Source organism: Equus przewalskii, chromosome 7 (assembly GCF_037783145.1).
Source record: "Equus przewalskii isolate Varuska chromosome 7, EquPr2, whole genome shotgun sequence".
NCBI lineage: Eukaryota > Metazoa > Chordata > Mammalia > Perissodactyla > Equidae > Equus > Equus przewalskii.
In genome coordinates, this window is record NC_091837.1 from 90,686,218 (window position 1) to 90,699,714 (window position 13,497).

The 13,497-nt window shown below is 46.4% G+C and overlaps 2 protein-coding genes across 2 annotated transcripts in view; both read left to right on the forward strand.

The window, feature by feature from the left end:
* Positions 1-13,497, forward strand: part of CNDP1 (carnosine dipeptidase 1) — a 46,724-nt gene that overhangs the window by 23,168 nt on the left and 10,059 nt on the right. The window contains 5 exon segments of the mRNA XM_070630317.1: positions 1,631-1,716; positions 1,718-1,792; positions 2,868-3,032; positions 4,400-4,541; positions 6,647-10,132. Coding sequence (XP_070486418.1) covers positions 1,631-1,716; positions 1,718-1,792; positions 2,868-3,032; positions 4,400-4,541; positions 6,647-6,882 — 704 coding nt within the window. The 3' untranslated portion in view covers positions 6,883-10,132.
* Positions 10,079-13,497, forward strand: part of ZNF407 (zinc finger protein 407) — a 180,448-nt gene continuing 177,029 nt past the window's right edge. The window contains exon 1 of the mRNA XM_070630288.1: positions 10,079-10,132. The gene's annotated coding sequence lies outside the window, so the exon portion shown is untranslated. The remainder of the gene's footprint in view (positions 10,133-13,497) is intronic.

Sequence of the window (13,497 nt, forward strand, 5' to 3'; positions counted from 1 at the left end):
TGCAGTACTGTCCCCAAAGTGGGATTACACAAGTCTGGGCAAAGTCCTCGGAGGACCAGGAGAGGGGGCCCAAGGAGGATGTGGTTGAAAACCAGAACAGTGATGACATCGCTTCACATTTTGCTCCCTTGACACCCTCAGACCTCAGGGCTTTGCTGTCTATGATCATTCTCAGAGTGCTGGGAAGCCCGTTATGTATCGCACTACTGCCGTCCCCACTACTGTAGATTTTGGTAGAGTGTTTACCTTGGCTTTGATTGTGTCTCTACAGAGCCAGCCACCTGGTGGTCTGCTCATGTCGGGTCACACTTGATATTTAGCCTTTTGTGGTCAGAGACAGCGCTGTCCTGTGTATTCATTCCTCTGGGGCCTAGAACACAGCAGGTGTCCAATCACTAGGTGGAAGGCATCCATCCTCATAGAGCCTTCAACTCTGTGCTTTGTAATTATCGACTTTAACAGAAAGATTTGAAAGTACAGTGCTTCGCAGTAATTTTCTGATATTGTCAAGAAAGACTGTCCCATCAAGAATATGAAGCGTATCTTTATGAAGTGTCTTTACTTGAATGGGGATTAAGTTGGCTGCCCTGGAGACATTTTCCTGTCATTTCTGTTCGTCTACTTGCTAGTTGCATTGTATCTTTGATAAGTACTTTCTCAAGATATTGAGCAGTGTTTGCTAAATCTTGACTTCTGTTTCTTTTATAGATAGTCACTGATGATTTTCTCCCATTCCTATCGGTCCAAAACTCTTTCATAAAGAACAGATTTGAGTATCTTCTTATTCACTGTGGAGGCTTTTGTGGTCATGATGTATATCTCATAGACTAGACCTCAGGGATATGATGCTTTTGATTAAAGATGAGTATTTATTATATTATTATGGTGTATGTAGGAGGAGAAAAATTGAGAAGGAGTGATGGTTTTCAGTTTCTCAGGTATGTGTTATATATATATATAAACATATATATTGAAAATTTTGGGGGCCGGCCCAGTGGCGCAGTGGTTAAGTTTGCACGTTCTGCTTCTCGGCAGCCTGGGGTTTGCTGGTTTGGATCCCAGGTGCGGACATGGTACCGCTTGGCAAAAGCCATGCTGTGGTAGGCATCCCACGTATAAAGTAGAGGACGATAGGCACGGATGTTAGCTCAGAGCCAGTCTTCCTCAGCAAAAAGAGGAGGATTGGCAGTAGTTAGCTCAGGGCTAATCTTCCTCAAAAAAAAAAAAAGTTTCTTAATAATGAACGTGTTACTTTTTAACTCAGGATAAGATAAAATTTAAAAAAAAGAAGCTTGTTTATGATATAAAGGTGGAGTTGAGAACTGGGATATAATGCAGGTAAGTCATACCCAATGGAATTTACTGCAGAGCCGTGTGTTTTCATCCCTCCATTGACAAGGTGGACATTCACGCGGGTCCAAGTCAGGCTGAGTTTGCCTGGTGACCAGCTCTTTCTTCTGACCATCACCTCTGGGATGTGAGTTGCTGTCAGTGGCCCTGCTGTGGGGACCAGGGCCGGTCACAAGGTCTGCTGCAAGCCCAGGAGAGTCCCCAGTGATCCTGCTCCAGGGCCAGAACATCAGCATACCGGTGACTCCGTGTGGCTTTGTTTCCTGGGTGTATCTTGTAGGTAGCCTTGTAGACTCATCGGGTCATATTCTGATCCCTGGAATCTATGACCACGTGGCTCCTCTTACTGAAGAGGAAAAAAAAAATGTACGAAGCCATTGACCTGGACCTAGAAGAATACCGGAATAGCAGCCAGGTTAAGAAATTTCTGTTTGACACCAAGGTATGATCACAAGTTGATGGATAATCTGAACAAAGAATGATGGTAACAAATATTTTCCCAAGGCTTAATTTACTGTGTCCTGTTTATCTGCACATCTTAGAACTGAAAGCAGATGTTAATTCCAAGGGGGACTTTCACTTTCAAGGCCACTTCCCTGTGGTCTAGATCAAGCAGACCTTTATCTGGGGTCCCACTGGCACCGGACTCAGGCACCTAACCGTGGAGCAATTGCTCATTTCACAGATGCGTTTTTCCAAATCAGTTTTCTGGACTCAATCCCAAGCCGGCCTGCAGCCGGTGAGCTGGGCTCCCTAACTGTTTAAAGATTGAGGATAGTCTGAGGTTATTCCAGCTCCATGACCCTAATTGTTCATTTTTCTAGACAAAACCAAGAGACTTAGGGGCTAATCTGTAGACTGCCACGTCACTGCTGCCTTGGTGTAATAAGTAGACCCAAAGCCGAAAGCGTTACTGGCAAATTTAGATTTTTTCCTTTTCCCTTCTCCTCCTCCTCCTCCTCCTTTCTAAAACGCTTGCCTGCTAGGGTGTTTGCTAGCTATGGCTGGTTCCTGGGGGAACAGCCAAGAGAGGGAGAAGCATGCAGAAGAGAGCGATAGAGTTTCTTATCATGAAGTGTAGCTCTTCCTCAGACTAGCTCTACAGCGGCCATAGCAAGATTGAAAACTGGCTCAAACATCTGCAGAGTTCTTTGAAGCCTTCTGAAAAATAAAATACATTTAGCACACAAATTATCATCGCAATGACTGGGATAGAAATTTATAAATGAACCCAAGTTTCTGAAAGGGCCCCTTTGCCATCTAGTAACTGCAAACTTCAGCGACGAGGGGCCCTCGCCAATGGGAGTGGCTTGGGCAGGCGAAGGCAGCAGAGATCTCGTGTCCTGAGGGGAAAGTCCACTTGTACTGTTTGTCCAGACATATCTAAGTGAGGCGATAATTAACTTGCCATTAACCGTGTCACAGATGTACAGAAATTGGTGATGCAAGCAATACAATTCAACTGAGTTTTAATTAAACATTCTTTCATATAATAAAATACTTTTATTTCAATTTAGGAGGAAATTCTAATGCACCTATGGAGGTACCCATCTCTTTCTATTCACGGGATTGAGGGCGCCTTTGAGGAGCCTGGAGCTAAAACAGTCATACCTGGCCGAGTTGTAGGAAAATTTTCAATCCGTCTAGTCCCTCACATGAACATGTCCGTGGTGGAAACACAGGTAACAAACGTGCATTGTTCTTCTGTCCAGCAGCGCCGTTCCTGAGAGCCACATGCCACACAGTAGTGAGCAACTCAGTTGTTAGCATTGAAGTATCACTTTTTTCCAATACAGAAGGGACTGGAACAAATGTCAAGAAACCAACAGGATTTTTGTTCAGTAAAAATCTCTTCCCTCAATTATATGCAATTACAGTCATCAGACAAATAACCATTTGGAGTTGGAGTGATGGGAAATTTTTGAAAACTAAATGGTGCATAAAAAGGCAAGATGGGTTTTACACACAGACGGAGAAGCTACTTGTCTACGGCTGGACTGAGCCGGAAAATCTTTACCCCCAGCGTTGGTTCGTCCATGATGTCTGAAATGAACCCCCTGAAAGCAGCCACCTTAATGAAAATGTTTGTGTCTGGAAGGAGGTGCGTGCCTGAAGTATCGACCTATCATCAGTGTACCTCAAGTTGCACAGAAGGTAGACTCTGAAGAAGGGAGCTCAAGGAATACCTCGGCGCCCTCTCTCCATCCACTGTCCGCTTTTATCGTCGTCTTAGCGCTAATTACATTCTCAAAGATCCTCCTTCCCCTCTGCGTCCCTCCGTCTTTTTGTTTCCATCTTCCTCCCTCCTTCCCTTTCTGGATGGACTGTTCCTCCTCCTCACAGCACACACTTTACATGAGCGCAGGACGGTCTTCGTCTTGCTCACAGCTATGTCCCAGCACCTAGAACAGTTCCTGCCACGTGACAGGTGTGCCTTAAATGTTTGTCGAAGGGATGAATATTTCAGAGTATGGAGTTTTTCTCTGGTGGATTTCCATAATGGCAACCGGAATGGAGCCCAGGGGAGAGAGAAAGATGCTGTCAATGAGCCTCCTTCACAGCTTAGCGTGAAATTGCTCCCACTTTTTGGAAATTTCCAAGTGTGTAATGTTCCCAAAATATTCCTTAAGATACTGATAAGTCCAAAAAGAGGGATATTCAAATTGAGAAGTTCTACTTGTGTTGTGTTTCATAATTACCTCAAACATTCATCATATTTGTATTACCCACAATATCATTCAAGGTTTCATAATTACCCAAATTCATAATAAGCCGACATTAACAGTGAGACACTGTGGTCGGGGAGGGGTGGGGACGGGAGGGGGGATTGGGGGGTCTCGGGAGGGGTGGGAGTGAGAGCAAGCATTCCTCACACTGGGCGCAGCTCTCCGTCCTGGAGACCCGGCTCACTCCGCGTCCTCCCTCTGGAAGAGCTGAGGGAAAATCAGAACGCTTGAATGCGTCAGCTTGGGATTCCAATCAGTTTCTTGATACAAGGCTATGAGAGCTACTCAAAATTTTCTCTTACAACTGAAAATGTTACCTTTAGGTAAAGCAGCATCTTGAATATATATTTTCCCAAAGAAATCGTTCCAACCAGATGGTTGTTTCTATGGCACTAGGACTACACCCATGGATCGCAAATATTAAAGATAATCAGTATCTTGCAGCAAAAAGAGCCATCAAAACAGGTTAGACTTATGCTATTTTGATTGCTGGTTTACACTGGGAACAAGGGGTGGTACCCGGTGGGGCTGTAGATAAAGCAGACACTTTTAAAACTTCACTGTGGACTCTCCTTTTATATGGGCTGCATTACTGACGGTAAACGGTGTGGTTCAGGGCTCTTTACACACACTGTCTCATGAATCCTCCCAACAGCCCTCCCCGGGGTGCAGATTAAGGCGAGAAGAGATTAAATAATTTGCTGGAGGGCACTCAGCTAGAAGTAGCGAAGCCAGGGTTCAAACTCACGTTCTGGAGACCTGAATTTGGGGGAAAATGATGGACTTGGAAACCTCCCAACCCTCCTTCTGCAAAACTCATGGAAATATTGGCCGATACATAAAAACTTTTAAAAGCACAGCTGAACTTGCACGAAAGTAAAGGAAGTCCTCTGGGGTTAAAAATGAAGAAGCTAAACTGTAGTGGAGCGAGCAAGCTGGCACCGGGCTGCCCTGTGGGGACTTGCTCTTCCCGGTCACAGAGCTCTGGGTTTAATGGCCTCCAGACCTCCTTGGAGCACTAACTCTCTGCGTCTATGAGTACAAGGGACACAGACGTCAAAAATTAGAGGACAAGTCCAACACCGAGAGCCATACTTCTCTACACAATCATCCCCACTGCCCTCAATTGTAGCAGTATTTTACCAGTAAAATTTGGGGGTGAAGAAAAGAGGAAGAAGAGTTAGGAAGTTAAATGGAATGCCAGCTGAAGAGAGATGTGTGATTGAAATGTCAAATTCAACAGTAAAGACATGAAATACAGGAAAATGCAGGAATGCATAAGGCACCTTTTTGTCTGTCTGTGTGCTAAACCAGTCCTGCCAACAAAGGACAGTCGTCTGCCACATAATGAGTTTTTCGTCAACAACGGACTGCATGTATGACAGTGGTCCCATAAGATTAGCACCATATCACCTAGGCGTGTGGTAGGCTATACCACCTAGGTTTGTGTGAGTACACAACAATTAAACCATCTAACAATTAAATCACCTAACGATGCATGTCTCAGAATGTATCCTGTCGTTAAGCAATGCACGAGTGTACATCATCTTTATTCACATTCACGCCTTGCTCTGTGGATCCAGAAGACACGGCATGTTCTCTTTTGTGTCTTCATTTATTTTTCATTCCCACTCCATCTCTGGCAACTTTCCCTATAGCCTAGAAGGTTTCAACTCATCTCTTTCTAGACCCCAGGATATCCATTAAAACTGTTTCCTGGGATACCTTGAAAGTTGAGTACAAACACTGCAACATTCAGGTGAAAGTTGAGTACAGCGATTTATTCATATGTTGGTTACAAAAGAAACACAAAACACCAAAGAAATGTGTTCCTAATATTTAATATTAGTGTTTCTAATACTTAATTCGTGAAGCAACCATAAAAGTAGGTAGGTACATCTTCTGTGGTACTCTGGCCAAAAACACATGACCTCTTCCAATCGTGAAAAAACGTCAGATAAACCCAAACTGAGGGACATTTTACAAAACAACTGATCAGTACTCTTCAGCAGGGTCAAGGTCATGAAAGACAAGGGAAGACTGAGAAACAGTCACAGACAAGAGGAGACTAAGGAGCAATGACAAAATGCCGTGTGGGATTCTGCATTGGATCCTGGTACAGCAGAAGGGAAAGAGTGAAATTCAAATAAAGGCTGAGTCTAGTTAATAATATTATCCAATGTTAATTTCCTATTCTTGATAATTGTACAATAGTTATGTAAGATGTTAACATTAGGGAAAGCAGAGTAAGGAATATATGAGAACTCTCTCTGTACTACTTTTGCAACTTTTCTGTAAGTCTAACGTTACTTTAAAATATTATTTAAAAATATTTTTTGAAAGTAGATAATAGTAAATAAGGCAACCACAGTTTTCTTCTTGACTCTATTGACTATTTTAGAATATAAATTGCATGATATCAAGACGCTTACTTATCCCAGCCACCAAATTTCATGGTGGGAAAAAAAAAAAAAAAAGAAAGAAAGATAAAGTGAACACGACATTTGCGGAGATCACTGGGGGTAGTCTTCTCATTAATTTATTCAATGCCTTCTTTTCCTGTGTTTCAGTGTTTGGAACAGAACCAGATATGATCCGGGATGGATCAACCACACCAATTGCCAATATATTCCAGGATGTTATCCAAAAGAGTGTGATGATGCTCCCGCTGGGCACTGTGGACGATGGAGAGCACGCGCAGAAGGAGAAAATCAACAGTGAGCAGGTTCTTGAGGGGGCTGATCTCTCAGTGTGCAAACCACAGGGTGTCCACATCAGTAACCTTCCGACATGCTGCATATTTTAGATTGAATTTATGTCATCAAATCTTCCTGTTTAAATTGTAGACTACTTTTCCTCCATTATTTGAATGGAAATAACAGTTTCTCTTTATTTCTTCTTTTGTTAGGTGGAACTACATAGAAGGATCCCAATTATTTGCTGCCTTTTTCCTAGAGACGGCTAAGCTGCATTAACAACGACGGGAACCTTCCAGCTTACATCTGAGCTGCTGACATATCCCCTCTCTCACATCCCTGGACAGGAATAGAATCTAAATATCCAGAGAATTTCTGTCCAGTAAACAATATTTTCCCTCTTTAATACGTCTTTGGACATTTGGACCAGTAATAAACTATTTTAAAGGTAGAGACACTGGAAATGGCTTAATGTCTCTGTTGCACACCTCTCTAAAGTCACAGCTACCTTCAACAACTTGATTTCCCCAAGTCTGGCCCCAGTAGTCCCCGGACTGGACTCATTCTGCCCTTCCAGCACAAGGATGGTTCTTCGATTAGACTTCTCTTGCCATTTGATTGGTGGAATTGCTCTAGTTTGCTGTGTCCTGAGGTGCTCAGGACACATAATCATTCATCCACTGACTGTCAGTACTTATGTCACCGTTGCTTTCACCACACATTCCTTTTATATTGTTAATAAAAACATTGGTCTACCCCACCGACTACCATGATTTCCCTGGGGGTTCATTTTCAGATGAGTTATTGAAGCGTGATACATATTCACTTCTTGCCTCCCCTTCACTTTTTCCTTTCTTGAAAAGTTTTGAAACAGAAATGACCAATATTCACACTCTTATGCCATTTGGGATTCCTTGTGAGAAGATGCGTCTATCTTTATTCTAAGCCTCTTTACCTTTGCTGTGAGTGACGCCAGCCCACCGCCCCTCCTGCATCCTGTTCTGTCTCACTACCCCATCGGGAGAGGCCACTCTCCCTCTGACACCTGCGCACGTGGAAATTCACCACAGCAGAATCAGCCCTGATGGAATTCTCTCACCCCGTTGGGATTTTACTCAGTGACTACATCTAAATTGTTCAAAGCTTTAAATAGCATCAATTTTAGACAGAGAACTGATCAACCTGACATCAGTAACACATCCCAAATTTGAAGCTGTCAGCTCAGGTTGCATTCATCAGTCATTTCAGTCGACCATCTTGTTTGGCTTGATTGGATTTGATGGTGTAAACAAATAAACAAAAGCACGTAAGTTTTCTACAGCTAAGTATAAGTAAACAAATCACTTCAGTCTTTATGAATTCACTATTTAAATAGCATTAATGGAGAAGAAGTTAAGGGTTTATTAAAAATGTTTCTCTTATGATTCCAAATAAAAACAAAGTGCCACACATTCCATCTCTTTGTGGGTGCTTGAAATGTCAGTTTTAAAGCTTGCTGCGTCATGTCTAAAACGGCTGGATCATGGGGCCAGCTTACCCTGCCTCTTGTCACAGAAACGGGACCCACCTGTGGCATCAGCCTCGCTGAGGCATCCATAAGGAGCCACTTCTTCTCTGGTGCTGGACAACATCAAGTCCTCTTGGTTAAATATTCGCAGGTGTTTGGTACTCGTCACTATTTAAGCACAGTCCATGCTCGCCAGATTTGGTTGAATCTTGTGAGGTTTTCGGATTCCGTGGACCTACCTGATGTATTTGGCAGAGGTCCCAAGGACTAACTGTACACGAGGTTTCTGACGCCAATTTATATTTTAACAAGGGTGTTCATAGTAGTCAATTAACAAAAGTTGGTTGTAAAATATAACCATTTCTGAGCAAGGGAACATCAGTTTTACCAAGTCACTAAATAAGAAGATGTATTTGCTGATCTGCATTCCTGCTGAATCTCTGAGACCTGCAGTGTCTTGGTCAATTATTCAGCTGCCACCAGGTGAGGAGAGGAGGAGGACGAATGAGGTCATTGAATCTAGGAGATTCCAACCCTGGGATGCCTGAGTCCAGAGCCGTGGTTTTCTGCCTCCCCGGGTCATGATGGGTCTCCCCAGCTCTCATTGATGGGTCCACGTTTTCTACCCAAACCCAAGCCATGTGGCTACCTGGGTCTTGCTGTGGTTTGGGAGCCAGATAGGAAGTATTTTCCAGATAGATTACATTCAGAGGGATGACAGAAATCCGCCCAGTGATTAGCCAGAAGACCAATTAACTAGTAATAAGAAGACAAAGAGGTTGGGGATAGAGAAATTTAAGTATTTGCTTTAAAAAATTTTACCAAAGAAGCATATGCACATGGATAAAGATGACCACCCAGTATACTTATTGGGAGTATATAGTGACATGATCAGGAGGGGACGTCATCGTATTGAAGGAGGGCAACATGTCAGGTTTGGGACTGTCCAGGTTTGGACTGTCAGTTAGATTTGGTAGATGCTCTTATGGAAGATAACGAGGACTGGGAATGTTCTTGGTTTTACGTTGTATTCATAAAAATAAACCTTGCGTGAGTGTGTGCTGGACAGTGCAAGAGCCCTGTGGTGACACACGTTCTCTGCACTTGCAGCTGGAGGAAGGCAGTCGGCCACAGACACACAAAGAACCTGGTCTGGGCTTCTTCTCGCTCCACATGTTCATTCCAGCGCATCCCTCCCTCAGCCTCTGTGTTAGCCAGACACCAGCCCAGCCCAGCGCAGCCCAGCCCCCTCTTCTGAGAACTGGACCCCGATCCTCCTGCATTTTTCATTAGAACCCGTTAGAATCCGAATTCGGCTCGTGGCTTCCTAGGGTCTGCGACTCTGAGGACCCCTGCTAGGAGCATCCAGAGGCTGTTCTCCTAACCCGGAGGTGCGCACGCGCCTGGCACAGCAGGAAAACCTCGCTCCGTTAGAGGAGGCCTCAGAGGCGCCGGGCATCGCTTGGGCCGGTGGAGGCGGAGGCCGGCCGCCCGGCCCGCAGGCCTCCGGCTCCCGCCCGGCCCGGGCGCGTCCGTTTCTCCCGCACCGCCCTCGGGGTTCTTTACCGCGGGCGGGCGAGCGAAGGGGTGGAGTGAGGAGGGATGGAGAGGGAGGAGGCGGGATCGCCCGGGGGTTACCCGCTCGGGGAGCCGCTGGAAGTGCCAGGTGGCCTTCCCGGTCAGACGCCGCCAGGCTCTCAGCCTGACGCGCGTCTCCCCTTCCTTAGATTGACTCCTTCGGCTTTCCGTTTTCCTCTTGGGGAGGGGTGGGACTTCCGGTTTCATCACCGGAAGACGACGAGCCGGAGGAGTCCGTCAGAGGGGCCAGCAGGAGCGATTGCGTCGGCAAACGGGTAAGTTATTCTCTGACCGGGCCGGGGGGGGAGGTTTGGAGGCGGGGACCGTCCAGCGTCTGCGCGGGGCCTGGGGGCGGTGGCTTGAGGGCTCGGGCCGGGCAGCTGGGCGCCGGGAGTCCCGCCAGGGCCCTTCGCTCTTCCTCCTCCCTCCTCCCCCCGCCTCAGCCCCTCCCCCGCTCGCCGGTCCCTCCCGACGCCGCCCAGACTCGCCCGACACCCGCCCGCCGCCCGCGCGGCGTCGCAGCCGCCCTGCCCCCGCCGTCACCTGCTCGCTCCGCGAGCCGGGCTCCCGGGGACCCGGCGGGCCTCCGTTTCCCCGCGGGCCCGGGCTCTCGGCGCGGAAGCGGCGCCCCGGGCGCCCCACGCACCCCTGCACGCAGTCGGGGCGCTTCCGACCGCCTGGCTTCTCCGACTGGAACGCGGGCGCCCAGGCGGGGAGCTGCCCGGTGTGGGTTTCTAGTCCGGGCGGTGGTGTCCGTGGCTGCCCGCCCACTCCCTGTTTTCCCCAGCGCACCGATGCGCTGCTGCCACCCTCGCCTCCTTCGGTTGAGGATGCTGGTGCCCGAGAGCACCACGCCTGGAAGTGGACGGTCCTGGCCACTCAGGGTCCAGCTGCTCTCAGCAACTAGCGGGAGACCCCAGGCTGCCGCACGTCGCTGTTGGCAGCAGCGGGATCGTCCCTGGAGATACCCACCTCTTCCTAGTGGGCGAGCACGGCCTGAGTGTGCGTGCCCGCTTTCTGGAGCTTAGTCGGGGGGAGGTGGGTGCCAGGAGCTGCTGACCCCTGCGGTTGCGTTGAGTTTTGAATAGCCTGTTTATTGGGTTGGGGGGTTCTGGACTAGGACATCTTGGCAGGGTTGGCATCTGTGGACACATATGTAGGATTATTTTCTAGGTAATCATAGCCCGAATGGTGATTGTGTCGGGACTTTACAGTCCGTGCCGGTGGAACTAGTTACAGTATGCACCTGGTTTGCGGTGAAGCGTTAGTCCAGATGCAGCACTGCCTGGGGAAGGTCACTAACACGTATTGATTAGAACATCGTTAGGAGAGCTCATTTGATGTATACTCTGTAGACTTCATGTAGCACGGCAGCCGTGTAGGGTCGGAATTACTATTCCCTTTTAACAAACTGAGACTAAAGTTAAACAGTTTGACCAAAGTTAAGGTCAGGATTAGCGTCTCAAGTGTTTGTTACTCATTGTTTTTCAAGTTTGCTACATGTAAGGTTACTGACTTCTGCTGGCACGTCTGAAAAACACTGAGGCAAGGCTCTCTAGTAGCTGTTGTCTTCTTGCGTGACATGTAAGGCAGGTGTGATTATTACTGATAATACAGTGGCTCCTGGTGCCTTTTTTAAAAAACCTGTTTATTTTGGAATAATCTCAGATTTGCAGAAAAGCTGTGAGATAGCACAGAGAGTTCCTCTTGTATTCAGCCAAGCAGAGTGGCTCCACTTGAGCAAACTGCTTCATGCCAGTCACCATTCTAGGTGCTGGAGAGAGTAACACGCTGCCCTAGATGATTTCAAGGTCTGGTGGAAGAGACAGATCCATAAGCAAGTATAGTGCCTTTTGCTCAGTGCTGAAATGGAGAAAGGGGAGCACAGAGTAATTTATGACTGACTGCCTGGGAAGGAGTGGCGCGAGCTTGCAGGATACAGCATTTGAGTTAGGTCTCAAGGATTAGTGGGTATTCACTTGATTGGTGGGACATTTCTGCCCACATTCATGCTACCTAGGTTTGTGTTCGAAGAGAACTCTCTAACCTTTATAAAACGGACTCTTCTTATTTGATTCTCCTCTCTCCCTCTTTCTCACATCTCCCCTGAGAGGTTTTTGTCATAGTTTCCACAGGCTGTGAGAAGAATCGCGGTTTATAAATCCATGACTAGGAGATGAAATTAAGCTGTGTTTCTTAGTAATGGAAGTATCTAGATCTGTACGTTTTAAAATTCTTTCTCTTTCATAGTTGCTGAGTACTTCAGTGGTCTGATCACACACATTCTTTATGCGAGGTTGGAGCACAGTTCTTCTGAACTATGCCCACAGCAGAGGGGTATTTTGAGTGAGTGTGTTGGTCGTTGTGGGCTGCTCTAGGAAAACACCATAACCCCAGGTGGCTGAAACAACAGTCATTTACTTCTCCCAGTTCTGGAGGTTAAGTCCAAGATCAAGGTGCTGATTCCTGGTGAGGGCTCTTCCTTGCTTACAGACAGCCACCTTCTTGCTGTGTCTTCACATGGCAGAGATGGAGAGAGAACTCTGGTCTCTCTTCGTCTTCTTCTAAAGACGCTGATCCCGTCTTGGAGACCCTACCGTTCTGACCTCATCTAAACCTAAGTACCTCTCAAAGACCTCATTTCCAAATACCATCACATTGGTGATTAGGGCTTCGGCATCAAAATTGTGTGTGTGTGTGGGGGGGGGGGGGGTGCACAATTCAGTCTGTAGTAGGTGGGTTTCTTGGAATTTTTGTTATTATGAGGAATTGCTCCAAAATAGGCTTGATAGAGAACTAAATAGGAAACTGTAAAATTAGCATTTATATGGCTTTTGCTACAGCAAAGTAGTAAACACAATTTTATTTAAAATCAGAAGAAATTATTGTAGCTATGTTAAGTCTGATTCAGAGGCTGGTGGATGCCAAGAAGAAATTTTAATTGTTTCATTTGGATGAAAGAGAGAAATACGTGGTGAAATACTGCAGTGGTGTTTTCACTTTTAGGCCTTATACAAATGAATGCTTTCATGGTTATCAAATTAGGGTGTAAGGACTGTGGTAGTGAGCTATTGCAGTTCCCTCACTGATCAGGAGGCTGAGCCCCACAGAAGCTGAGCGGCTAATGCATTGTAGAGGTGTTAGTGGCAGAGCAAGGATTGGAATCAGGCCTCCGGATTCACGGGGCCAGTCTTTCTGCTGTTCCATCAGTGGTTCTCAAACTGATGGTGCATCAGAGTCAGCTGGGGGGGCTTGTGAAAACGCAGATGCTGGGCTGGGTCTCTGAATCAGCGGGTCTGGACTGGGACTGAGAATTTGCATTTCTGACAAGTTCCTGGGTGATGTTAAAGCTGCTGACTCTGAGGGCACACTTTGAGAACCCCGGCCTTCTGTGATGTTGCCTTTGACCTCTTCTAAGAGGATAGTAAGTAAACGTCTGTGGGTTTATACCAGCTTGACCCTTCCTTGACGTTCAGAGAATCAAGTTCTTTAATTTTGTGTTGTGTACTGTAATGCACCAACAACATAATGATTAGATGGAAAAAAAGTACTAGAAATGGAGTATGTTTTAGAGTCATTTTGGCATCTTCAGGGATAATTTTTGGAGATAATTGTAGAGGTCAGAACCGCTTATGCTGAA